This window comes from Terrapene carolina, unplaced genomic scaffold, assembly GCF_002925995.2.
Source record: "Terrapene carolina triunguis isolate 2854851 unplaced genomic scaffold, T_m_triunguis-2.0 Scaffold88, whole genome shotgun sequence".
NCBI lineage: Eukaryota > Metazoa > Chordata > Testudines > Emydidae > Terrapene > Terrapene triunguis.
In genome coordinates, this window is record NW_020664439.1 from 35,274,017 (window position 1) to 35,301,312 (window position 27,296).

General features: G+C 39.7%; 2 protein-coding genes across 3 annotated transcripts in view; one reads left to right on the plus strand and one right to left on the minus strand.

Moving 5' to 3' along the window:
• PHC3 (polyhomeotic homolog 3) overlaps positions 1-27,296 on the minus strand; it is a 100,608-nt gene that overhangs the window by 70,542 nt on the left and 2,770 nt on the right. For both annotated transcript variants that reach the window (XM_026650191.2, XM_026650192.1), the window contains exons 2-6: positions 26,625-26,772; positions 23,516-23,674; positions 20,008-20,085; positions 16,699-16,857; positions 12,027-12,125 (exon numbers count right to left, since the gene is read on the minus strand). In XM_026650191.2, the coding sequence (XP_026505976.1) occupies positions 12,027-12,125; positions 16,699-16,857; positions 20,008-20,085; positions 23,516-23,674; positions 26,625-26,772 (643 nt within the window). The remainder of the gene's footprint in view (positions 1-12,026; positions 12,126-16,698; positions 16,858-20,007; positions 20,086-23,515; positions 23,675-26,624; positions 26,773-27,296) is intronic.
• Positions 249-2,738, plus strand: LOC112113264 (A-kinase anchor protein 4-like). The gene is made up of 2 exons (XM_024209501.2): positions 249-1,645; positions 1,745-2,738. The coding sequence occupies exons 1-2, from the start codon at positions 249-251 to the stop codon at positions 2,736-2,738; spliced, it is 2,391 nt and encodes a 796-aa protein (XP_024065269.2).

Below are 27,296 nucleotides of genomic sequence, written 5' to 3' on the forward strand. Positions count from 1 at the left end.
AAATAAAAATTAAAGCAGCTCCTTGTTAAATAATTGGAAACACACCACTAGTTGTTGGTAAAAATCTCTTCTTTATGATGTCACCACTACTATAGAAACGATGTGTTAACAAAGGTGAAGATACCATCTGGCAGTAGAAGATCATGGAAAGTTGAGAGAGGAGGCAACATCTCGAGTCTGGCAGGGTCATCATAGCAGCTCATCTAACACAAGAACACTGGTTACAGTTCCATTTTTAACCTGTAAAAATGTCTCAGGAAGTTGACTGGTTACATAGCCAAGCAGGTGTGTGTAAAGTAGACCTCTACAACCCCGATGAACAGAAGGACCAGGACCGGAAAGTGATCTGTTTTGTAGACGTCTCCAGCCTGAATGTAAAAGACAAAGATTTAAAAGCAAAGAAAGCTGCTAGCCAGTCTAGTAGCATCTCTGAACCTTCAAATGAACTTGATCTGGGGAATCTGGAGGAAAAAGAAGTCATTGTAATAAAGGACAATGAGAAGCATGATCATTCTAAAACTAAAGGAGCAGTATGTCTTTTCAAACAAGGTTCAACCGATGAACTCAGTGTTGTGAGCTGGCTCAACGATGACCTTCAGAAATATGCAAATGGACTCCAGCATGCACTGACCCCTTCAGATACTCCTCAGAAACACAAAGATAGCAACACCTTCATTGATTCATCGTTGTCCCAGAACAGTGACACATCTTTAAAGTCTGCTGGTGCCCAAAAGGGAAGAAGAGATCCAGATAATGTTTCATGCTATGTAAATAAGCTCTGCTCTTTGGTTTTTCAAATGGCACGTAAAGAGATCGCAGATAAATTGGAAGGTGCTGCCAGTAAGTGTATACACCAGGAAATTCATGACTCCGCTGTTGAAGGGAAAAATAACAATCCCCGTGGTTCTGTGAACAAAACTGCATCACAAACAGTGAATGAATGCACTGCAGCAAGCACACAGAAACCCCAGAGTAAACTACCATCCCCCAGGCCATCTCAAGAAAAGACTACCAAGAAGGAAGATACTCCAGGTTCTAAGAGAACATCACTCTTCTATGGTGAGATGTCTAATCAAAGTGGCTGTAGACAGGGGGAAGACTCTGGAGATAAACAAATGTGTCAGCAAGCAAAACAGTCTGGGCAGGATGATTCTGGTACTTCTGTGAGCAAGGGGTTAATGGTTTATGCAAATCAGGTTGCTTCAGACATGATGTTCTCATTTATGAAGACTATGAAAGTCCAAAGGAAGGATGGTAAGACAACCCCAGCTTGTGTAGTTTTGAAGAGAGTAATCCTCAAACACACCAAAGACGTCATATCAGACTTGATAGACTCAACCATGAAAAATCTGCATAATGTCACAGGGGTGCTCATGACAGACTCTGACTTTGCTTCCACAGTGAAGAAGAATCTATATAACATGGGAAGCCAGAAATCTATTGAAATTTTGGAAGTAATGGTAAGACGGCTGTATAATGTCCTTGTAGCAGAGCAAAACGATAAGGGACAGTCCAAGTCTCACAGCCTAGCGTATACCATACTGAAAACGGCATTCCCATCAGATTCAAAATCTCAAAGCATGCAGTTTGCAACACTGAAAACACAAACACAAAAGAAGGATAGGGAAAAAACAAAGCCAAAGATGTTTACCTGTGCTGAGAAAGTAAGTGAGCACATAATTAAGGAGGGACTAACCATGTTGCATTCCAAACAAACGGCAAGCAAAGTTCCAGAAAAGGTAAGAGGGAGTCAAGAAAAAAAGCCAGAAAAGGTCAGCACCTCAATAGAGTCACTAGCAAAAGACCTCACTGTGACAGCATTAATGCTGATACAACAGCACTTAATCCAACAGACAAACAGTGGCAGAGATTCAAACGCTCATGATTCGGGCACTTCTTCACTTGGGTTTGTTTCTCGTGAATCTCATTTTGAAAAGGCTGGGAAAAGCCAAAGCTCCAAGTCTCTTGCAATGACTGCTGGGTCAAGGAATTTTCCCCAAGAGCTCAACTCCCAAAAGGGCGATATATCAAGTATCCTCTTATCAATCATCCAGAAGGTTTTACGTGAGGCTGGTTTCAATATAGATGACAATTCCAGTGAGACAAACAAGAGTTTTAAACAGGTTGCCACTAATGATAGTGAGTCCAGCAAAAAGGCCTTATCTACACAGCCCAATTCAGCCATAGATCAGTTTGACAACATGGATCAAGTAAACAAAAAATTTATTGACCAACTGGTGGAATCTGTGATGAACTTGTGTTTATTCATGACTAAATGCAACAATTCTGATTTAGCGATAGGTGACCTATCAGATGAGCAAAATGCATCTGGTGCCTCATTCTCAAGAAACAAATCCATAGCTTTTGATAAGGAAGGGTCAAGGGACGCTTCACAAGTGAAGTCAAGTGGAAAACAGCTATCAGATTTATCATCCGGTTCTGAAGTGATAGTGAACAACCAGAATGCCAACAGCAGCACACAGAACAAGGAGCTCCAGGCTATCCTCCAGTGGATGGCTGCTTCCCACTTCAATGTGCCCAATCTGTCATTCATGAATGAAGAGGAAGGGAATTTGAAAAAGCTTCCTCTGTTAGCTGAAAAAGCAGCAAAGAAGGGCTGCAGCGTGGGGGATATTATCCAAGAGGTAATGAGGTACTTTGAAAAACAACGGATTGATGCCGCTGTGGGAAATGTGTCTCGTTATGGATTGATGGACTGGCTGCTTGCTAACCTGTGAACAAGTGCCAGCTCCTCCCTCTCATGTTACTTCAGCCCAGCTAAATGCCCATCTTAACTCCCTGCTGGAATAACAAGAACAATACAACTGATTTTCCTGAGACAACACTGCACTGAATTCCTCGGGTTGTTACACACTAGCTGGGCAATATCATCAATAAAAAAAATACCATCCCTACTGCCATTAATTATTTATTAAGCACTTCATCAGACATTTAAAAACTGCCACACACCTACTAGCCTGAGGACAGTACTGGAACAAAGGTAGATATGATAGATAAGGTGAGGAAGGTATCCACCAGCAAGATGCAGGGGCAATGCCCTAATGAGAAATCTAGCTCCCCTGCCATAAGCAGGAAGGGTGCTGGAGTTTCGACTAGGGTGTTGATCATGGGCTCTGCTCACAGGTTTGTCTTTCATATCATCCTCAGACTAGCAGGTGTCAGATAAAAACTTATCTCCATCCTCCATTAGTTGCTGGAAAGAGCTGTCTGTCTCTTCTCCCTCCTCAGAACCTGCTGGATGCTGCAGGGAGTAGAGGGTGGGATTGAAGAGATCTGTGTTCCTGTAGCTACTTCCCAGTCATATTTTTGTGTCCTCCCCAGTGAGTTTGCCTCTGCTCCTGCTTAGAACCTTCTAAAACAGCTGTAGCATGGAATTAACACAATTCTTGTCAGTTCTGCTATCCACAGGGTTCAGAACAGTAGCAGTAAAAATGAGCAGAGTCTTGTTAATTTCACACTGTTGCTGTTTGGCAAAATTACCAACAGCAGCAGAAGCACCAGAGCCAGCTCTTTGCAAAAAGATGAAGCAACATTAGTTTATGCTCTGTTCATATTTGAAAGTTTTTTTTCACAACCGGAAAGGCTAAAAAGGTTGGAAATTTTAAAATAAAAATTTATATTCTGCAGAGGCTGATGGCTCCTTCTTGCCCAGAGTGAGTAGATTTTTCAAGCCCCGTACTTCAAGGGACACAGTCAACTTAAAAATAAAAAGCATACATGTATCTTTAAAATATATATGTAATATTACAATAACTGAAAGTTTAGAGTTTTTTTCCTATTTATTTAATTTAACTGTACAAAAACGGCTGTCAAATGAAGTTTCACTATAGCCAGTTCCCCATTTGTTTAGATACAATGTAATTGTAAAACCTCAAATCAGGGTGACACAAAGACAAATGTAATCCCTAACATTACTTTTAGCTTTCTTTTCCCCTAAACAATGAATTGATTTCAAGTTGGCACTGTCCCTTAAAAGCAATACTGACATTTGCCCTGAGATATACACCAAACTGAAAAGAGAGATAGGGACTATTAACCCCAGTCTCACTGCTTGTCATGATACTATATACCATACATGACCATCGAAGGAAACATTCCCCATGCCAGAGACAACAGGCTATCACAGAGGAAATATTAGGGAGCATAATCCCGGAATTTAGGATCTCCAGGTATTTTTCAGTCCTATAATTCCAGGATTTCAGGAAAAATAAGGAGAGATAAATAACTATTGTGCATCTGAAAACTGATCACAAAGAAAATAAGTTCATTGAGGGTTTTCTTTACAAACATATCACTTTTCCAAGCATTTATAGCAATGGCCTCACTTCTTCCAAATCTTTTGGACAGAGAATAACTTTCCACACTTACTGTGGTGGTTTACAAATTACTCCAATTTTGTTGTTTCTTTATGACAAAATATTAAGATAAATGTAGTATCCTTTTAAAAAAAGGATTCAGAATTGCATTATGTAGAGATGCTTCAATGTTGCTGTCATAACTATGAAGGGAAGGGTAACAGCTCTCTGTGTACAGAGACTCCAAATCCTTTTACCTGTAAAGGGTTAAGAAGCTCGGGTAACCTGGCTGACACCTGACCCAAGGACCAATAAGGAGACAAGATACTTTCAAATCTTGGGGGGGGAAAGGTTTGTGTGTGTGCTCTTTGTTTTAAGGGGTGGTTCGCTCTTGGGACTGAGAGGGACCAGACATCAATCCAGGTTCTCCCCATCTTTCTAAACAAGTCTCTCCTATTTCAAACTAGTAAGTAAAAAGACAGCAAGGCGTCTTAGATTTACTTTGTTTTCTCAACTTGTAAATGTACCTTTTTACCAGAGTGTGTATCTTTGTTTGCTGTACTTTGAACCTAAGACAGAGGGGGGTCCTCTGAGCTCTTTAAGTTTGATTACCCTGTAAAGTATTTTCCATACTGATTTTACAGAGATGATTTTTACCTTTTTCTTTAATTAAAAGCCTTCTTTTTTAAGAACCAGATTGATTTCTCCTTGTTTTAAGATCCAAGGGGGTTTGGATCTGTATTCACCAGGAGTTGGTGAAAGGAGGGTGGAAGGAAGGAGGGGGGATGGTTAACTTCTCCTTGTTTTAAGATCCAAGGGGGTTTGGATCTGTGTTCACCAGGGAATTGGTGAAAGGTTTCTCAAGGCTTCCCAGGGAGGGAATTCTTGTGATGGTGGCAGCGGACCAAAGCTAAGCTGGTAGATAAGCTTAGAAGTTTTCATGCAGGCCCCTACATTTGAACCCTAAAGTTCAAAGTGGGGATCGGCCTTGACAGTTGCATTTTAATGTTTAACTTGGATTATTATAGACACAGGTGGTAGCACCATCTATTATTAAGGTTGCCCAACACCTGCATTATAAATACCTTATTTTGAGTTGCATATAACTTTGTCAAACTTTAAACAGTTTGAGCTAAATTTTTCGATGCCAGGTGTCTACCTCTTTTTTTGTTTTGTTTTGTTTTGGAAAATTTTAGCCAAAATGGTTCAGCTACTTCTGAAAGCAAGCCTAGGGGAAAATACATTGTTTTGCCCAAGTTAAAAAATTCTGGCAACTTTTTCTTGGAAAAACTCTAGTGTCTCTATGCTTTGGAGCAGATACATAAAATCTGGCTGGAGAGTGGACTTTGTTTCAGGGTTGTGCCTTGTGCCCAAATTTGACCAATTTATAAGCCTCCAGGGGAAAAAATTACAGTTTACACATGCTCAGCTGATATGGCTTAGCTTTTAGCAGCTAAATTCCCCAAAGATTCCATAGACACTGGGCATACTCCAGCCCAGGGCTGAGTTGTAATTACGCTGTAGTTATAGCTCCAGACTGCTGCGGGTTATGCCAGGTCCAGATCCGAGCACCTGAGCTGAAAGCAGGGAGACTGTCTCTCCTGCACTGTCATTGACTCACCTGCTGGGTCCACGCAGGCTGGAAGAATAAGTTGCCTGGCTCAAATGCAGAAGGGACAAGGGCCAGACCTGCAGGAGGACTGAGGGAAGAGGCAGGAATAAGGAGCCTAGGGGTGGGGGGACAGAAACTGGGACAGAATGAGAAAGGTGGGGGAAGGAGATGAAGACAGATCTCACAAGGAGACAGAATGGTGGGGAAAGAACTGGGAATGGCTGGACAAGGAGCTGAGGGAGGGCATTCAGACTGAATCAGGAGCCCAGGGAGGGAGAATGGGACTAGGAGCCAGTGGGAATGGGGAATGTGGGCAGGGGGTGCACGTGAGACTAGAATGGGGGAGAGACACAGATCACATGTGGGGCTGGGAAGGTGGAATGGAAACTGGGAGTGTAAGAGTAGGAGTGGGATGAGAAGCCTGAGGAGCGGAGTTTGGGACTGGCTAGGTGATGAAAATGAAACTGGGACAAGGAGCCAAGGGGGCAGGAAGAGACAAGACTGAAACAGTGAGAGTTTAGAGAGGATGGGGCAGAAGGGGTCCCAGTGAGGAGGGGATCAGAGTCTGTGCCCACCGGGGAACATTCCCGTCCAGAGCTGTCAGTAAATATCTATGAAACCCACCAGCTAACTCCTTCCCCTTCTAGTGCTGCTCCACATAGCTGTAATAGGTTGTCATCCTCTATCAGTTACTCCTTAGCTTAACTGGCAGAGGTTTGTGTGGTGAATCTAAAAGTTCCATCCCTGCTGACCACCAGTGTGGGCGTCAATATGATGCCAAAATGATAGAATTTTTTTCCAGTCTGTTTTTTTTTTTTTAAAACTAGGAAATTACACGCACAAACTACATTAAAAGAACATTAAGATTGCAAAATCAAGCTCTCAAGTTAAAAAATGCCAGTATTAATGTTGCCTGTGCAACCTTAATTCAGCCCCCTTGTGCACATGCATTCTGAGAGTCTTTAATTACTTGAGCACATACCATTTTTTCCAAAGGACTCATTCAGTACACAGAATGGGCCTGCCCTGGGGATGGAGCAGAGTTGTGAAGTGAAGGAGACTGCTGAGGCAGACATCCTACAGACATTTGTTGCAAAAGTAGGAAGGTGCGTAGTGAATGAGACAGGGAAGTGCAGGAAGAGAAAGGATGGTCTCATGATTAAGACAGCTGAATGCTGCCCTACAGAAATAAAGTCGATCCCTGCCTCTACCACAGAATTCCTATGTGATGCCAGTCAAATCACTTAAACTGTACTTTTCACAGGTGGTCACTAGTTGTGTGTTCCTCATTTTCTGAGTGCCGGACTTAAGAGCCTGCAGACTGATCGGCAGAAGTGCTGAGCACTCTCAGCTGCAAGTGAAGCTAATAGGAGCTGTGCTTCGAACATATGAAGTGCTATATAATTAGGCGTGGCAGAAATTGATTTTTTTATAATTGTAATGGATATATCAGTGTTTATTTTTAAGCAACTTTTTCAATTTTTATCTATTTAAATTTTCACAGTTGAGGAAATTATAGGGCGGATCAGATAATTATTTAATGTCAGTAGATGTTGAAATTCAAAAAGTTAAAGCTATATAATCATTAAAACACAAATTTTCAGCATCATATGTCAAAATGTACAACATAAATACCCTTAAATCACACTCTAATACAGGGGCTCTCAAACTGGGGGTTGCAAGGTTATTACATGGGGGAGGTCGTGAGCTGTCAGCCTCCACTCCAAGCCCAGCTTTGCATCCAGCATTTATAATGGTGTTAAATATATTAAAAAGTGTTTTTAATTTATAAGGGGGGTTGCACTCAGAGGCTTGCTATGTGAAAGGGGTCACCAGTACAAAAGTTTGAGAACCACTGCTCTAATAAGTTCTCAAGCAGCATTTTTCTTACTTTGGTTATCTGCAAATTCCAATTACCAATATAAATATTTTAGTTGGTTTGTGTGTACAGTGAAATTGACATTTACCAATAAAAATCTAATCCTTCCAAGCCTTATTATAATACTAAGCATTCTGAAAATTACCAACAGGCACCCAGAAGAAGTGGATATTTTTCACAGAAATGTAGGGCTGGATAGCAGCTTGAGAGGTCACCTAGTTCTGTCTCCTGTGCTGAGGAAGGACCAAGTAAACCTACACCATTCCTGACAGGTGTTTGACTCATCTGTTTTAAAAACCTCCAGTGATGGGGGATGCCGCAACCTCCTTTAGAAACCTATTCCAGTGCTTAACTATCCTAATAGTTAGGTTTTTCCAAACATGTAACCTAAATCTCTATTGCTGCAGATTAAGCCAAATACCTCTTGTCCAGCCTTAACATATTTGAAGACTTATCAGGTCTTCCCCCACAATCTTCTTTTCTCAAGACTAAACATGCCCAGATTTTTTACCCATTCTTCATAGGTCAGGTTTCTAAGCTTTCTATCATTTTTGTGGCTCTCCTCTGGACTCTCAGTTTGTCCATATCTTTCTTAAAGTGTGGCATCCAGAACTGGACACAGTACTCCAGTTAAGTCCTCACCAGTGCTGAGTAGAGTGGGACATTTATCTCTCATGTCTCACATACAACACTTCTGTTCATACACCCCAAAATGATATTAGCCTTTTTCACAAGTGCAGCACATATCTGAATCATAGTCAATTTGTGATCCTCTATAACTCCAGATCCTTTTCAGCAGTATTACTGCCTAGCCAGTTATTCCTCATTTTGTAATAGTGCATTTGATTTTTTTCTTAAGTGTAGTACTTTGCACTTGTCTTTATTCAATTTCATTTTGTTGATTTCAGACCAACTCTCTAATTTCTCAAGGTCATTTTGAATTCTAATCCTGTCCTTCAAAGTGCTAGCAAGCACTCACTGCTTGGTGTCATCTGCAAATTTTATAAACACACTCTCCACTCTATTATCCAAGTCATTAATAAAAATGTTGAACAGTACCACACTCAGGACTGACCCCTGCAGAACACCATTAGATATGTCCCCTCAGTTTGACAGCAAACCACTGATAACTTTGAATATGGTCTCTGAACCAGTTTTGCATCCACTTTATAGTAGCTTAATCTAGACCACATTTCCTTAGTTTACTTATAAGAATGTCATGTGTGACTGTGTCAAAAGCGTCACTAAAAATCAAGATATATCTACTGCTTTCATCCATCCACCTTTCACCTGCCACACCTCACCCCAGAGAGGAGCAAAAGAAAACTCCTCCAAGTGGCCTGGAGTGGCTGCAGGGGAAGCAGCCAATCAGAGGGGCTGCAAGAGTGGCCAATCCGGGGCCAGGAGGGTCACATAAAAAGGAGCTGCAGAGACAAAGGGCTGGTCTACACTGGGGGGGGAGGATCGATCTAAGATACGCAACTTCAGCTACGCGAATAGCGTAGCTGAAGTCGAACTATCTTAGATCGAATTACCTGGGGTCCACACGGCGCGGGATCGATGGCTGCGGCTCCCCCGTCGACTGCGCTACCGCCACTTGCTCTGGTGGAGTTCCAGAGTCAACGGGAAGCGCGTTCGGGGATCGATATATCGCGAAGATGCGATATATCGATCCCCGCTAGATCGATTACTACCCGCCGATCTGGCGGGTAGTGAAGACGTACCCAAAGGCAGTCAGTTGCTGCAGGAGCTGGAAGAGAGAGGACCATGTTCCTGGCTGCTGAAAGAGCATCAGAACCATGGACAGCTCAGTGCAGGCAGGGACCAGGGGAGCTAAGAAGGGACTCCTGGCTGGTTGTGGGGATTGAGCCAGGACTGAGCCTAGGGAGGGCTGCAGGAAGACAGTCTCCAAGGAAGAAGCCCTGGGGGTATGGCCCCATACCAGGGCCAGGAGAAGGTAATGACTGTATACTCTGGAAGGGGGTTGTTCTGTTGCACCTACAGACAGTACGTGTGACTCAGCCACAGGGCTGAGTCATTGAAGACCCATCGAAGAAACCATTGACCAAGGACAGGAAGCACTCACACGATCTGGGTGCCACCCCATTCCACAAACTGAGAGACTGCACGTGCATGCACTTGACCGGGGGGCACTTGTGTGAGGTGAGTGGTGACCCTGTTACAGTAAATTAATCATTTTCAGGGCTTGAGTACTGTACAGTAAATAACACAGGCTACACATTGAACAATGAGCAGAAAATAAAATATTGCATAGCTGCTCATTAAGTGAGTACTATCCACTCTGTGGACTGAATGATGCAGAAGTCCTATGGAAAAATAGAATGTGGTCATGTAATTAAAGACTATTATAATGCATACACATAAGAGGGCTGAATTAAAGTTACACAGGCAACAAGAAACCTTAAATTGTGGCATTTGCTAACCTTTGGGTGATTGACTCAATGTTCTTCTCACATAATTTTGTGTGTGCAATAGGTTTATACAAATTTTTTTCCAACCTTTAATGAGCTTGAATTGCACACAATGCATAGAATGAGAGTGTTGCATATCCCCAAGGACAAAAGCCTTTGAGTAGCTGTGCTTCCACATTCTTTATCACTGTATTCTGAGTGTGGGTTGTGGGGGGGTTTTGAGAGTCTGAAAAGGTCATTGTGGCAAGTCCAATGCAACAGCAGAATATTCTGTAATTGAAAATAAGCCTTTCTTGACTATTGTTGAAACTTGAATTTTTATGTTCATTGTATGGTAAAATTACATCTAGCCACCCCCGAACAGAATAGCCCAAACAATAAATCTACCACCATGCAAGCAAGATCTTCTGGACATTTTCTCCAACCTGTTAGTAATACCTCCATCTTATCCAAGATTAGTTTCAATCAGCTCTGCCATTAACTCATCAACCTTGATCAAACAGGGAGAGGGTACTGAGGCTGAATCCTGGGATCTGAAAGGATGGTCCGAATAGATCCAGGTTCTATTAACATACTGACATTACTGAAAATCCTGACACTTTTCAATTCTCTGTGGCTTCATACTGTGACAGACCCAGACCAGTGGGGTACAGGAGTCTGTAGAGGGCAAATATACTGGTCACTGGATGAGTAGTTTTCTGTTCCCTGAGTGACCAGAGCAGGGGCTGCACTAGAGTAATCAGGAACCTGCTAGAACCAGTTAAGGCAGGCAGGCTAATTAGGACACCTGGAGGCAATTAAGAAGAAGCTGCTAGAATCAATTAAGGCAGGCTAATCAGGGCACCTGGATTTTAAAAGGAGCTCACTTCAGTTTGTGGTGCGAGTGTGAGGAGCTGGGAGCAAGAGGCGCAAGGAGCTGAGAGTGAGAGGGTGTGCTGCTGGAGGACTGAGGAGCACAAGCGTTATCAGACACCAGGAGGAAGGTCCTGTAGTGAGAATAAGGAAGGTGTTTGGAGGAGGCCATGGGGAAGTAGCCCAGGGAGTTGTAGCTGTCATGCAGCTGTTACAGGAGGCACTATAGACAGTTGCAGTCCACAAGGCCCTGGGCTGGAACCCGGAGTAGAGGGCGGGCCCGGGTTCCCCCCAAACCTCCCAATTGACCTGGACTGTGGGTTCTTCCAGAGGGGAAGGTCTCAGGGCTGTTCCCCAACCCACATGGTGAATCTCTGAGGCAAGAAAATCCGCCAATAAGCGCAGGACCCACCAAGATAGAGGAGGAACTTTGTCACAATACACATTGAACAATAGTAACACATGCCAATATGTAAATTAAAATTTGTAAGATGTAATAATCCTTTCTATTAAATTACTTTTTTTTTTTTTTTAAATTGGGTCAGAAGTTATTGAATGATACAATGAAACTATGTGAAGAACTGTCATAAATGTAAACAACATGAGAACCAAACAGTAAGGTCTTGATCTTTAAAGGAATGCATCTGCTGCACAGGAAAGCAAGACAAACAATGTAACCTACAAAATAACTATTACTAGGTCAGTTGTGGAAGACGGCAGTTAAGTTGTTTTGTTACGGTAATAATTAGTTATCTATGGTTTGTAACATCTTGAAAGCCAAATATTCAATGTATTATGTTATGACATTAAAAGAGCACATTAAGGACTTTATAGATACTATTACAATATAAACACGGAAAACATCTGCACATTGATATTTCACTTAGAGCTCTAGCTCAGTGAAGTGGCTATACAGTAAATCCAGGCCAGCTCACCTGAGTAGCTGCAGACTGACAGGAAGAGGAGGAAGATGAGGAGACAACAGGAATGTCAGACTGGACAGCAGCCACAGTGGTAGCAGGAGTAAAAATCAGCTGGGAAGACAGAAAAAGAAAAACTGAAGAAAACACAATTCACAGACCAAAGGAAGTCGTCAGGTCACAGTAAAACCTTGACATTTATAGTAGGGAGGAAAATGTTACTTAGGGATGCATGAATTCTAATTTAAATTCTTGTTGCCTTTAACTCCACTTTTTTTTTTTTTTTTAAAGCAAATGTTTGTGGGATCTCAAACAATATACATAAGTAGTAATTCAAAAAATATGTTCTGCATTTTAAGGATAATAATACTTCCGCACTTACGTTGCCTTCCATCCAAGTGTCTCAAAAGAGGCTTACTTAATCTTACTTCCATTTTACAGAGCAAAGGAGGGTGGTGAACAGAGGCATAAAGTCAAGCAACCAGAGTCAGATAAAGATATGGAATGAAGAAGCAACAGAACCTGACATCTCTTGACTCCCAATAGTCTGCTCAGACAACTGGACTACACTGCCTCAAAATGAATTTTCAAATTAGAGAATATCATGTTTAGTAACACAAATAAGTGACATTTTCTTTTTTCAAGTATACAAATTGAGTGTTTTGTGGAAAAACGGTCACAGCTAGAGACTGAAATCCTCTGTTCATTACGACAACATATACCATACAGGTAACACCAATGTAAGTTTCCCCACAAAACACCACCAATGTGTCTGTCATGACCTGCAAGGACTTCCTTTAGGGACAGTTCAGACTCTGTCCATTCAATCCTCTCTATATCCAGGTGCTGAGATTGCCAACTAGTTCTAATGGTGGTGGGGTTTTGGTGTGGTATAGTGTCAACATTACTTTAAAAATATTTCAGTTAATCCCACAGAGAGACAGAATAATTTGTAGGAGTAAGACTAGACTTGATACATGTGTTCCTCAGAAGAATTACACTTGCAAAAGGCAGGAAAGAATGCTTTTAAAAAGATAGCCAAAGAGGTTGAGGAGGAGAACCACTCTGAACTAAGCAGACTACGTCTGTTAATTCAACAATCAAGGTTTCATAAATATAAACAATAAAAATATAAGGGCCCAAACCTGAGGTTATGATTCATGAAAAAGTCTTCAAGATTGGGCCCTGTAACAGAGTCCTGGCCCTTTAAGGCCAAAGGAAGTAACATGAGAGACCAGTCACCCCATTCCATGTGTCTAGGGATGGCAGAGGAAGGCTGAAGGAAACCCAAACAACCACTGGGTCAGAGGAGGATAATCTCAGAATAATTAGTGTCTGAAGGGAGCAGGGATAGGAAAACCCAGGTCATTGCTCTCTATGGCAGCAGGAAGGCCCAGGACCATGAGCCTTGTAGAGGGGGAGGAGCAGGGCTCCTCACCCAGGTGTTTAGGATAATTAGACCCACATGGGAAGGGTCAAGGGAGCAGTCATATGATAGGGATGGATGACTCAAAAACAAGGTTCCAAGCCCAGTCAGGGAGAGCTTGCTGAAGGGAGGATTTAAAGGACACAGTCCTACAAGGAAGGTTGTGAAAAGCGCTGAACTAAACAGGTGAGTTTGCGGATGGAGGAGGCCAGCACTTGAAAAGCACACAGTCCCAGAAAGGAGGATTTTGGGGCCCTGAACCTAGGGTTGGATGAAAAGGCAGCTCTTTTGAGAGCTGGGTTATGTTTAATAAATTAGAACCCAAAAGAGTGAGAATATTGTTCCCAAAGACTTTGGAGTGTAAATTAATTATATCCAGAAACTGAGGTAAGGGACTGCAGTGGCATGCCATGCTGCACGAGGGTGTGCTTGGAGACTGCACTCTCTTACAGGTCTTAAATAAACAAATAGTATTTTACATTATAAAGAGAACTGTATCATAACTAAAGAGACATGAAAGTCATATGGCATCAGAGTATCTTCTGCACTTTCCACATCACATCTGAATCTCCCAAGATTCAGTAAATAGCTGCTCTCAAATATCTAAAAGGGAACTGAAATGAAAAACTGCTGATATTGTATTACTGCTGTACACTACAGTACATTTTGTTATTTACTTAATTGCTTGTCAAATGTTGAAATACCAATTTCACTGACTGAAAAAAAACTGAGTAAATTAGCTGTTCACAATGGCTAGACAACACATACTGAAAAGTTTAATAGATATACATGTTGTGACGTTATCTGATTAAAATATGACCATGCAAATCATTGTTGCTACCACTGTTGTATAATTGCAACAAATCTTATGCAAAGTGTGACACATGGCCAGAAAGGGTTAAGCATTCTACAGGCTAAATGACCCAGTCAACCTGTAGAGACATGTTAGAAAAGTATGAATGGTAATTAGGGCCACTCCATGCTAGATAGGCTAGAACTTTGAAATGCAAACCTGTATTGTTAAGAATTGGAGGTGATACCAATGGTATGTGTGTACTTATAGCATGTTAGATGTTAGCCATGTAAACAGACAGTTCCTGTCTGTCACTATAGCTATTGATTCAGAGATCAAAAGGAAATATTAACATTTACATGAACTGTAAACATAGTAATGTATAGCAAATCACCTTAGAATGGTGGAAAATGGGCAATTGCCTTATGTTAATCTGTATAGCTACTTACCGGTGATGCTTAGAAAATAGGTCTATTTCAAAGTCTCCATAATTGCCTATTGTTCGTCTGAGGACTCCGAGCTGTCAAAGAAGACCTGGAACTTTATAAGAATGGCTGGGGTCCTGATCCTTTTTATCTCAGAGCTACTTGATGCTTCATGCAGGGGAAGCTTAAACTGAAAGGCTGAGATCTCCAGTCCTAACCTAGAACCACCCTGAATATAAACACTGGACTATAACCTATGAACTAATTCTGAAAGAACTCTTTGCAACAACAAAGCTCACCATCTCTACCATGAATCTGAATCTCAAGAACTGTACTCATGTCTGTATGTATACTGATCTTTTAACCAATACACTCTCTCTTTTCTTTTTTAATAAATTTTAGTTTAGTTAATAAGAATTGGCTGTAAGCATGTATTTGGGTAAGATCTGGAATATTCATTAACCCGGGAGGTAATGTGTCCGATCCTTTGGGATTGGTAGAAATTTCTTATATGATTGATAAGATTTTCAGTAATCCTCATCATATTTGACTTGGGTGTCTGGGTGGAGACCTAAGGCTGGGTTGCTTTAGGGGAACTGTGTTGTTAGCTTCTGGGTAACCAGTAAGGTATTATAGAAGCTGTTTTGTGCTGGCTTGGTAAATGTAAATACTGGAATATCCACCAGATTTGGGGATTGTCTGCCCCATTCTTTGCAGCTCACCCTAATTGAGTAACTCCAGTGTGGCTCCCCTGGGACTCCGGTCACACATGTATATATTGCATCTTTTTCCGTCCTATTCAATACATTATGTATCCACCATTAGCTTTACACATCAGTTTCTTTGAAACTCCCTTTATTTATTTTTTGGCAAAGTGGAGACAGCTCCTTCCAGGTGTCCACAAAACACTGGTAGCATATACTGGATTGCTGCATCTACAGTTTTAACTACTTTCTCAATAAGTATGTAGGAAATTTAATAGTATAAGAAAAAGCTCTACCAGCGTATATCTATATTGTTTTACAGACCTCTGGGGGACGAGGGGATTTTTCATAAATATAATTATAGGTCCCAATCGTGCAAGTCTTATGCATGTACTTAACTTCATGCACTGTGAGTAGTCCCACTAATATCAAGAGCCCCTATTGTGGAATGAGATCTGAAGTCAGTGGGGAGTATTCAGTGCACAAAGCACATGCATAAGTCTTTGCAGGACCTGGGCAATAGCTTGTATGCAAACAATAGAAATATCTATGGCCCCACACCAGCACTGAATACCACCTGGATGGATCTGTGCACTTGTGCAGAGCCCCAATGCCTTCAGTGAGGTTCCGCACAAGGGCAGGGGTCTGCCCATGCAAAGCTCATTGCAGGACAGGAGCCTGTGTTTGCACTGTGAACAGCATTACATTTTTTAAATCTCCATAATTAAGGTTTTACAACAGTCATTTTCTTTTACTGTAGAATTATTCAAACTTTGAAAATTACCCTTTGTTTAAAAACATGGAAATACAACACTGACAAGAAATTTCAAAAATCAAATGAATCCCATATGAATCTTAACAGAATGAAATCTATAAAACCAACTCAGTCTCCAGAGGCAATACTCCATCAAAGCATATTCTTAGTTAAATGTGAGAAAGCTTTAATCAAGAGCCTGTGAACTCTGATGTTAGAAACACATTAGAACAATCTGCTGGGAATACAGACAGCTACAGTATGTCTTGTCACATATCCACTAAGCAAGGACAGATGTTCTCTTCCTATTTTACAAATGTTCAGTCATCTCATTAATTACAATATGTACCAAACTAATAACATTGAGCTGTTTCTAAAGCAGAATTTCTTTTTTCTGCTCTCAAAGGACTAAGCAGTCCCTTTGTCTCTGTGGCTCACGTTGCTCTAAGAACTATTTATGTACAAAAATAAGCTACCAAATTCCCAACACTGCCTGAAGCTAAAGATACCTAAACCATTTACAAAAAAACAAAACAGTAAAACTTTCAAAAATTAACTGTGAACATGGCAACTTGTGAAACTTACCATTTGTGCTCGGAGGTACATTTGAGCCTGGCTTGCACTCAGGGTAGGAGAAGTGCTCCCCAGCAACATCGTCTGTTGGGTTATACTGCTGCTAGTAGCGTTGGAGGTCTGCGAACGGCTTATTAATTGTGGAGGTGTAGGAGAGGTGGAAAGGTTAATCTATGGAAGTAAAAATGTTACTTTGATCATGGCCCTTCATCCTGGGTTTTAAAGTCAATCAGCCTTACCAAATACATCAAGGCAGTTGTAGCATCCAAGCTGTAAAGACTTCAACAATATTTTGATCTGAAGTCTATGACTGCTACAGATTCTCATCAAAATAAGTCAGCTACTGTGTGAACGCTCATACGGTACCTTTTTTTTATAAGTAGCAATATTAATGTGGCAGTATTATACATTTTCATTATAATAATGCAATTTACATGCAGCCATGCTTGGGCAGTTCAATCCATGAATTGAAGAGTTACTTGTCACCATACGTTTTATTTTTAGTTTTGCATTGAACATGAAACAGAAATAGCTAAAGCGTACACAATACAGAAATATGTGTGGTATGTCACTACTTTAAGGCACCAATTCAAATCAGTGGCATCAATAATCCACACTGCAACACTATCTACTCCTTTTCTCACACCTTAATACTCATGTGCTGCCCCTGTCTAAATTAGGATGGAAAACGAGTTGTTTACATATCACTACAGAGGTGCATGGTTTTTATATAAATGAAATAAACAACAAAAGAAGAGTTCAGACAGGTACATTTTCAAATGAAGAAATTCACAGTATTTTGGTAAAATTGTAAACTAGTGAAGATAATAAGGAATTAAATTTTAAGCCAACATTTTCACACAGTGTCAAAGATAACTGGCTTCAAATAATTGTGTGTTGGCATAATTCATCAGAATACAGGTTCTAAATAATTAATGATTAATGTGTACATAAAAAAAAAAGTAAATGTGGGGCTTAGGTTGCATGAATGTCATTTGGAGGAAGACAAGGCCATTACAAACAAATCCTTAAATACCATTGCCAATTTAAAATTTACACCATGCATTGTATTCTTCGCATGAAAATGCATAATTCCCCATAATGACTGTTTGGTTTAATGTAAGCATGCTTAATGAATGATAAACTGTGATTGTTGGATCAATAGGTGTTTTGTTTTTGTGAGCTGTGAATGGAAGTTCTAGCTAAAGAATGAATGCACTGGAGAAGTCAGCAATTAATTTATTATGGTTGAACAGAAACAAAACTAATTAATAAAAAGGTTATTTTCCTCTGGATAATTTACCAGAGTTACCATGAAATGAAGAAAAGATAGCATAGATTTCATCTGATGATGCCAGTTGTTTGTAATATCCAAAGAATTACACTTATTTTATGCTAAATGGCCACAGAACGTTAAAAGTCTAAGATTTAGTGTGAAGTGTAGTTGTAGCCGTGTCAGTCCCAGGATATTTAGCAGGGCTTTGGAGCTGTGCTCCGGCTCCGCTCCAGCTCCAGGCAAAAACTTGCAGCTCCACTGCTCTGCGCTCCAGCTCCGGGCTCTGCTCCAAAGCTTTGATATTTAGAGAAACCAAGCTTGGTCTCTCTAAATATTTAGTAGTCTATTATAATTGTTAGTAATCCTACCAATTACTATAAATTAGTTTAATATAAAGTGAATTACTACAAAGTAAAAAATAAGATTAGCGGCTCAGAATTAAGCTAACTATGAAAAACATTAAGATACAAATATTTTGCAAGCATATTAATCTGTCACATCTAGTTTTTCAAAGCTATTCCATTATACAATATTCAAAAGTGGAACCTATTGAAATCGTTAAATCTGTCTTCCTGAGACTTACGATGTTTAGACTTTGAAGATGTTACACTTTCTAGCATCGCCACATTAAAATTTTGTTATTCTTGCATTGGCTTTCAAAGAATCAGAATCTCAAAATTATGTATAATCGCTTGTCTGATTTCTGTATACAGTTATCATGAATGCATACACAAACCAGGTATGAGATGGCCAGAAATACTTAACTGGCCAATTTGTATACCTAAATGCTCAATTTAAATTCACAATGACAATACCTAGTGTTACAAAATTAGAAATTTGATGCAACAGTGGGCTTCTGAGATTTTGAAAAATTAATCAGTCCTCAGCATTTCCAGTTAACAGATACAAGTTAACAGACTGACAATCACTTGTGTAATAGCTCCTTACTAAACACATGTATTTTATGAGAACATAACTGCAAAAAAAAGTATGTCATACAAATAAGGTGTGGTATTTTAAAGGAACAGCATTGAAAATCTGTAATTGTAGAGGCCAAACAAAGTGCTTCTATTTTTGCACTACACCAGAGATTTTCAACCCCTGGGGGTCCACAGACTATGTCTAAGGGCGCCACAAAAGGTTGTGGTTACCATATAACAGTGGTTTTCAACCTGGGGTCCGCAGACTGTCTAAGACTTCCAAATGGGTCCACACCTCCATTTGAAATTTTTTTTAAGGGTCCGCAAATGAAAACAGGTTGAAAACCACTGCACTACACATAGTGGCCTGTAATTAATAAATAATAATTGGGTATTTGTGTACTTTAACACTGTCTCAATCAGAATATGAAACAATAATTAGTATAAAGGGTAATGTTGTGGAAACGGATTAATCTAAACAGCTACCATGAATAGATACTTACTGAATGTGGTACAAGCCAGCAATTAATATTTTAAGAAAAATATTAACTTTTAGACACCCAAATATTAAGTGCCTAAATCCATATTTAGGCACACGAATAAAAGTGGCCTGATCTTTTAAGGTGCTAACTACTCACAGCTTGCTCGACAGCTCTGAAGATCAAGCAATTTTATTTTATCTACCCACATATGGGTTTAGTTGCCTAATTTTAGATATTCAAGTTTGAAAATTTTGGCCAATAACTCTAAAATATTATGCAACTTAATGTTACATTGTGCTTCCTAGAAATTGTACTTAATATTTTCTTAAGATAAAGGTTGAGATTTTCAAAGGGGAATTGGGCAACTAACTACCTTGGATTCCTTTGAAAATCCCAGACTAATTGGGGTACTAGTTGAACACATGATGTCCTTTTAGGGGAGGGTCTCTTACATTAATGAATGGATTCTATGATCTAATACATCTTTTTACCTCTAACTACTACAGTCTCGTTATGCACCTACTTCTCATTATGTTGCAATAATTTTAGTCAGATTTATTTATTTTAAACATGAAAAATGTTTTTTCTTTACAAGAAGTTGCATTATAGCCATTGAAGGCTATGATGGGATACAGAACCTTACCGAGGTCTGTGACATGCTTGACTGCTGAGTGACGCTCCCAGTAGGGGATGAACACTGCCTTCCACCCGACAGGCTTGCCTAAATAGCAAGAACATGTGTTAAATATGTCATCTAAGCGGAAATAAGAAATGTTTAAATAACACTGATATTATTACATGAGCCAACAGAAACCCACCTCTAGTTTTACCCTTTCTCTGAATTACCAGTAAAAATAAATAAATTTTACCCAGTAGAGTTAGGGATATGTTTACAGCATAGTGCAATCCAAACTATGGGCCCTAAACTGCATGGTGCCCAATGTCCTCAATTCACATTAATATGAAGGCACTCAGAACTTTGCAGGCTTAGTACCTCTGAGAGGAACACAAACTAACAGAAACCAGGAAAGTGTTAATGATGGAGCTGGGTGTTTAGTCCACCACATACAGCACTGAAAACTTACATGACAGGCCACTGATGTTGAAGTGTAAAAATCAGTCCTCAGTAAAATCCTTATGAAATTGATTTGCACTGTGATAAAAATCCTCATAAAATACCTTCCAAAGATAATTACGCATGCTCCAAAAACACTTTTCAGAGTTAAATGTTTGGTCATTTCAGTTATTTTTTCAAAAGAGAAAGCAATACAATAATTGAATGGCATAAACTCTGAAACAAGTTTCACCCTCCATTTTTGTTTAGCACCCAAAACTACTTGGTCATTTTTAAATGATAAATTCCAAAACACTAAAAGGTCAAAATATTTTGAAATTTGAGAGGAAAAAAGTTTATTTCCAGCAAGGCTTTGCATTCCTGGTTGCAGCAGGAACCAAATTTTTATGGCTAAGACAAAAACCTCTCACAATATGGGGTAAAGAACATCAGCCTTTCCATTCTAAATTATAAGTGCACAAGCATTTCTGTAATTGTATTCTGGATGATTTTTACTGCCATATAATTCTTAATACTAAAACTAAATCCTGTGGAGACCCATTTAATGGACAAAAAACAAAATTAAGTTTTTCAGTAGCAGATCATGTAAATAAATGAAGGTTTCCCTCAATTTTTACAGCTTCTGCCTGTCACAATTGCTTAAAAATTGTATTCGTCTCTCTATTGTTGGCTACCTTTGAATTTGGGGGTGAGAGGAGGGTTACCTGCAACGTGGATAACAGCCTAAAACATATATGAACAGCAAGGAAACAGGATCCACTTTCTAATTAAGAATGCAATCCCACTATGCTTACTCACATGAGACGTCCCCCATATATTTTAATATGTACTCATGTGAGTACGGATTACAAGGTCAGGTCCTGTGTGGATTATATTTAATTGTCTTAAATTCAAGGTCCTTTATTGAACATGGATGCAACATCAGTTACCTTCTTCTGAGTCATAAATAAATAAATTAATGGAGATATCCTATCTCCTAGAACTGGAAGGGACCTTGAAAAGTCATCGAGTCCAGCCCCCTGCCTTCACTAGCAGGACCAAGTACTAATTTTGCCCCGATCCCTAAGTGGCCCCCTCAAGGATTGAACTCACAACCCTGGGTTTAGCAGGCCAATGCTCAAACCACTGAGCTATCCCTCCCAACCAATTTTAGGTTGAGATCATGTGACTGTCTCAGGCAATCAGCATGATCCAGTGGAAGAGGTACATGACTGTGATCCATCAACTCCCGAGTCCTAATCCTATGTCTGACAAAATGAAGCTGTATAGCCTTGAGGTCTTTAACTCTTCATGTCTCAGCCTCTCCATGTGTAAAATGATAATTACTTCTCTCACCAGGATACCATTCCCGTTCAAATAACCACTGAGGACAATGGAAGTCTTTCCATTAACTTTAATGACCATTGGATAAGGCTTATTGTGATGATTAATGCTAAAGCCTTTGCAAATGGGAACAGAATATGGCATTGTCTCGTACTTTCTTTTCCAATTTCAGAATTACAACTAAGGTTTGTTGTAACTTATTATGTACCCATATTCCTTGGCATGATTCACTAAAATTAAGTACCAAAATAAGATATAAAACACTAATTATTTTTATTTTATCTGTATTGGGGAGTATTATGTTCCTTCCCCCCCACCCATATTTTGGGAAGGGGGGTTGAGGGTTGGAGAAGTTTGGATTTTTTCTGTTAACATCATTAAGTCCTTTATTGTACCATATAAGTATCTGTATAGTTTATTTTAATATATATAATGGACACCCAGAGCATTGGATGAGCACCTACTGAGATTCTTACAAAACTAAAAATATTCAAGTGGGTTTGCAGTCCACACAGAGACAATTAAAAGAATAAAGTCACTAAAATACTACAATGAATTATTGTGAGGTATTTAGACATGCACAGTAAAGCTGTTATTAGGTTTGGTAATGGTTTACGTTTTTCATCCTAGAACATTAGTTTTAGACATGTGATCCAGAGAGCCCTCAATGCCAACTGACAGAGGGCCCATCATACTGTAGTTCATATCAGGCCGGACACACACACTATGCACTGTTGTCATAATACGTATCTAAATGGTGTCTTGTAAGGTATTATATGTAAACTGATGACACGCTGGTTCCAAAAATTATTGTGTGATATATATATACAGTTTGTGTACAAAGAGTTGTGTGTGTGCTAGAAATATGTGCTTATGATGTGCTTGGGAGGCAGTGCATACACTAAGTTGACAGCCTAAACAAAGGAATGTGGATTTGCCTATCTGACCATCTTGATTGCAGGCAAAGAACAATGAAAATAAATTTACATATAAGGTAAACAAAGCCATCAAACTAACAAATGGAAGGAGGAGGTTAGTGAGCTCACCAGGGGACAGAACCTGAACCAGGATGCCTTCCTGGCTCTTAAGGCAGAGACAATGGGCTTTGAGTAACATAAGGGGAGCAAAAAGACCTTTTAGCTATCCATTACTTAGGGGACATAGCATACAGTACACTTTCAGCCTGTGAAAGTTGGGTCCTGTCATCTGAAAGGTTGGGGACGCTGGTAATCTGATATAAGTAAGAAAACTGCTTAGGCAAAGATTGTATCTTGCTAAAATTAAGTTTTAGCCAATAGAAAGTATGTTTTGTTTTGTACATAACCATACCTGTCTCCTTCTCTTGCTTAGTATCACTAAAATCTCTTCTTTGTTAATAAACTTTTTTTAAATTTTACTATGAATCATCTCAGTGCCGTTATACTGAAGTAAATGCAAGTCTTCAGCTAAGTTAACAGAATAATATGTACGCTGTCTCTTTGGAGGGAGAAAACTTAATTTCTATGAGTGTCCAGTGAGAGAGACCGCACACTGAGGGAGGAACTGGGGTTCATTGATTGTTACCTGCAAGGCAAGATTAACGCTGGCAGAGTCTTGAGGAGTTTGCTGGTGAAGCAGACAAGTTGCTTTGGCAGGGAGCGGAGACACAGTTTAATCTCCAGCAAAACTCACTGTTGCTGAGGCAGAGAGGTAATATGGTGGCTCACAGTTCTGGGTGTCCTAAGCAGAACATCACAACATATTTAAGTCTCACCTGCGGAACAGCTGCCAGACTCTGAAACTGGGTACTGCTTAAGTGCTGCTGTTGTAGAGCGGCAGTCTGCAACATTAAATGCTGCTGTTGGGCTGCATACATCTGCTGAAGATACTGAGCAGCTGAGCTAGGGGGACGATGCAAGGCCTGTTGAATAACCTGCAATATACCAATAAGTAACAAATCACAATTACAAAATACTAGGGCTGTCAAGCGATGAAAAAAATTAATCGTGATTAATTGCACTGTTAAACAATAATAGAATACCATTTATTTAAATATTTTTGGATGTTTTCTACATTTTCAAATATATTCATTTCAGTTAAAACACAGAATAAAAAGTGTACAGTGCTCACTTTATATTTATTTTTTATTACAAATATTTTGCACTGTAAAAAACAAAAGAAATAGTATTTTTCAATTCACCTAATACAAGTACTGTAGTGCAATCTCTTTATCATGAAAGTAGAACTTACAAATGTAGAATTATGTACAAAAAATAACTGTATTCAAAAATAAAACAAAGTCCACTCAGTCCTACTTCAGCCAATCGCTCAGACAAACAAGTTTAGTTACAATTTGCAGGAGACAACATTGCCCACTTCTTATTTACAATGTTACCTGAAAGTGAGAACAGGGATACTCCTGGCACTGTTGTAGCTGGCTTCCTAAGATATTTACGTGCCAGATGCGCTAAAGATTCATATGTCCCTTCATGCTTCAACTACCATTCCAAAAGACATGAGTCCATGCTGATGATGGGTTCTGCTCAATAACAATCCAAAGCAGCATGGACCGATGCATGTTCATTTTCATTATCTGAGTCAGATACCACCAGCAGAAGGTTGATTTTATTTTTTGGTGGTTCAGGTTCTGCAGTTTCTGCATCGGAGTGTTGCTCTTTTAAGACTTCTGAAAGCATGCTCCACACCTCGTCCCTCTAAGATTTTGGAAGGCACTTCAGATTCTTAAACCTTGGGTCGAGTGCTGTAGCTATCTTTAGAAATCTCACATTGGTACCTTCTTTGCATTTTGTCAAATCTGCAGTGAAAATGTTCTTAAAATGAACATGTGTTGGGGTCATCATCCAAGACTGCTATAACGTGAAATATATGGCAGAATGTAGGTAAAACAGAACAGGAGACCTACAATTCTCCCCCAAAGAGTTCAGTCACAAATTTAATTAAATCATTCTTTTTTTAAATGAGCGTCATCAGCATGGAAGCTTGTCCTCTGGAATGGTGGCTGAAGCATGAAGGGGCATATGAATGTTTAGCATATCTGATACGTAAATACCTTGCAATGCCAGCTACAAAAGTGCCATGCAAATGCCTGCTCTCACTTTCTGGTTACATTGTAAATAAGAAGAGAACAGCATTATCTCCTGTCAATGTAAACAAACTTGTTTGTCTTAGCAATTGGCTGAACAAGAAGTAGGACTGAGTGGACTTGTAGGTGCTGAAGTTTTACTTTTTTTTTTTTTTTTGGTGACATAACTACACTCAAAAACAATCTACATTTGTAAGTTTCATTTTCACGACAAAGATTGCACTACAGTGCTTGTATGAGGTGAATTGAAAAATACTATTTCTTTTGTTTATCATTTTTACAGTGCAAATATTTGTAATCAAAAATAATATACACTTTGATTTTAATTACAACACAGAATACAATATATATGAAAATGTAGAAAAAAATCCAAAATTTTTAATAAATGTCAATTGGTATTCTATTGCTTAATAGTGCGATTAAAACTGCGATTAATTTTTTTGAGTTAATCGCGTGAGTTAACTGCAATTAATCGACAGCCCTACAAAATACTAAACTATTTTAATCTTGATAGTGCTATAATGGAAGTTAACCATTGCAAGAAAATAAAAAACAAACACTCCCCCCACCCCACCCCCCAACACCTGCATAACTCTAAACTTCCTACATAATCATTGTTCAAGTGAATTATAGATTGTAACTAACACACACATTCTGGTCTACAGTATAAGCCTGTTCTTTGACAATCCACATTATATAGCGCCTTTCAGCTCAATTGTTCCCAAATCATTTTACAAATAAAATACATACTATAGAGCACTACTGAAATGCTGGTTCTTCTGAGGTGAACGATAGATAAGCAAAGCAGATAACTGGCACTAAGAAACGTTACACAACAGCCGGGATTGGAGATAAAAGACTGGCAAGAACACTGGGGCAACCTTCTACACCTACTCTTCGAAAATGTGTCACAGGCCCTTTAGGATAAAATTCTAGCTCCAGTGAAGTCAATGGGAGTTTTACCGCTGACTTCAATGAAGCCATGATATTATTAATGTCTATGCACATTGGTTTTTAAAGGTCTCGTCAGAAAAACCTCACATACAACCTTATAAAATACATGGTACGCAATTTATTTATGCACAAGACTGGTGAGCTGAGCTGACCCTTGTCATGACAAGGCTGTGGTTCCAGGGAATCTAGATATTTCATCCACTCCACTACTTATGATCATGATAACAAATCTAGTCTGTATATTGTAAGATTCAAGTCAGCAGCACTGTTTCTACCACTGAAAGTTTTTGTTGACAATCAATATTTCATAAAAACACTCAAACAAGCCAGACAGTAAGAACCAGAAGGGAAAGCAAGAGTGAAACTTTTAACTTACTAGCATGCAGCACTGCCCAATTTATTTTTATAAGCCAGTACTGTTTCCTATGTTTGAGTTTTTAATCAGTAAACATTGGTTATGAATTTCCTTTCCATTCCTCTGTACACTACATCAGAGGTTCTCAACCTTTTTCTTTCTGAGGCCCCCCCAACATGTTATAAAAACTCCCCAGCCCACCTGTGCCACACAACTGTTTTTCTACATATCCAGTAGATTAAAAGCCAGGGCCGGTGTTAGGGGGTAGCAAGCAGGGCAGCAGTCACAGGGGGCCCAAGTTGCTTGGGCTTCGGCTTCAGCCTCGCATTCAGCTTTCTGCCCTGGGCTCCTGCAAGTCTAACACTGGCTTTGCTCTCTTATTTTGGAGGCCCCCCTGAAACCTGCTTGTGGCCCCCCAGGAGGCCCCGGATCCCTGGTTGAGAACCTCTGCACTACATCACAGCCCAGTACCTGTACAGCATGTCTGTCGGAGCCACTGTAGACAGATATCTGTGGTGGTTGTGTCCGAGAGGAGGAGGTGGTGGTGATGGTAGTTGTACATGCAGAACACGTCGTTGCATTTGATTCATTCTCCATAGCAGTGCAATGTTCTTTCAGTCTGGCAGGAAATTCAAGCAGTTCCTTTATACTAGTACATGATGTACTGAATTTAAAGAAAAAAATCTAAATGATTCAAAAAAAATAATCATGGACAATTTATGTTAATTCCTAAGAAAAGGACTCATTGTATATCACTTGTGGACAGGCAGACATAGAATAGCTTCATAAGCTTAAAACTATTTCAAATTATTAGGTATAATACACATAAGCTACATCAAAAACTACATCAATAAACTATTACTTTAGGCATCACCGTCAAAACTGTATACCACCAAGCTACACATTATATCACCATCCTCCAAAGAAGCACAGTGGGAAAGCCACTGGCTACTCACATCATGCACCTGCACCAAGATAAAGTTTCTGAAACAAAAATCATTGGTGGTTCGCTTTTGCCCTCAGGAGACAAGACTGTGGGAAAATTCCTTTTACTTCTCTGCTGCCTTATAAAGAAGAGCAGTATTGTACGAAGGGAGTCTTCTTATCTATTCTGGCCTCTCTTTACCCACTAACTGAAATAGC

Coding starts and splice junctions, on each gene's coding strand:
- LOC112113264 (XM_024209501.2), top strand. CDS start 249: ATGTCTCAGGAAGTTGACTGGTTACATAGCCAAGCAGGTGTGTGTAAA. Junction 1,646..1,744: donor GAAAAAACAAAGCCAAAGAT/GTTTACCTGTGC, acceptor AGAAAAGGTAAG/AGGGAGTCAAGAAAAAAAGC.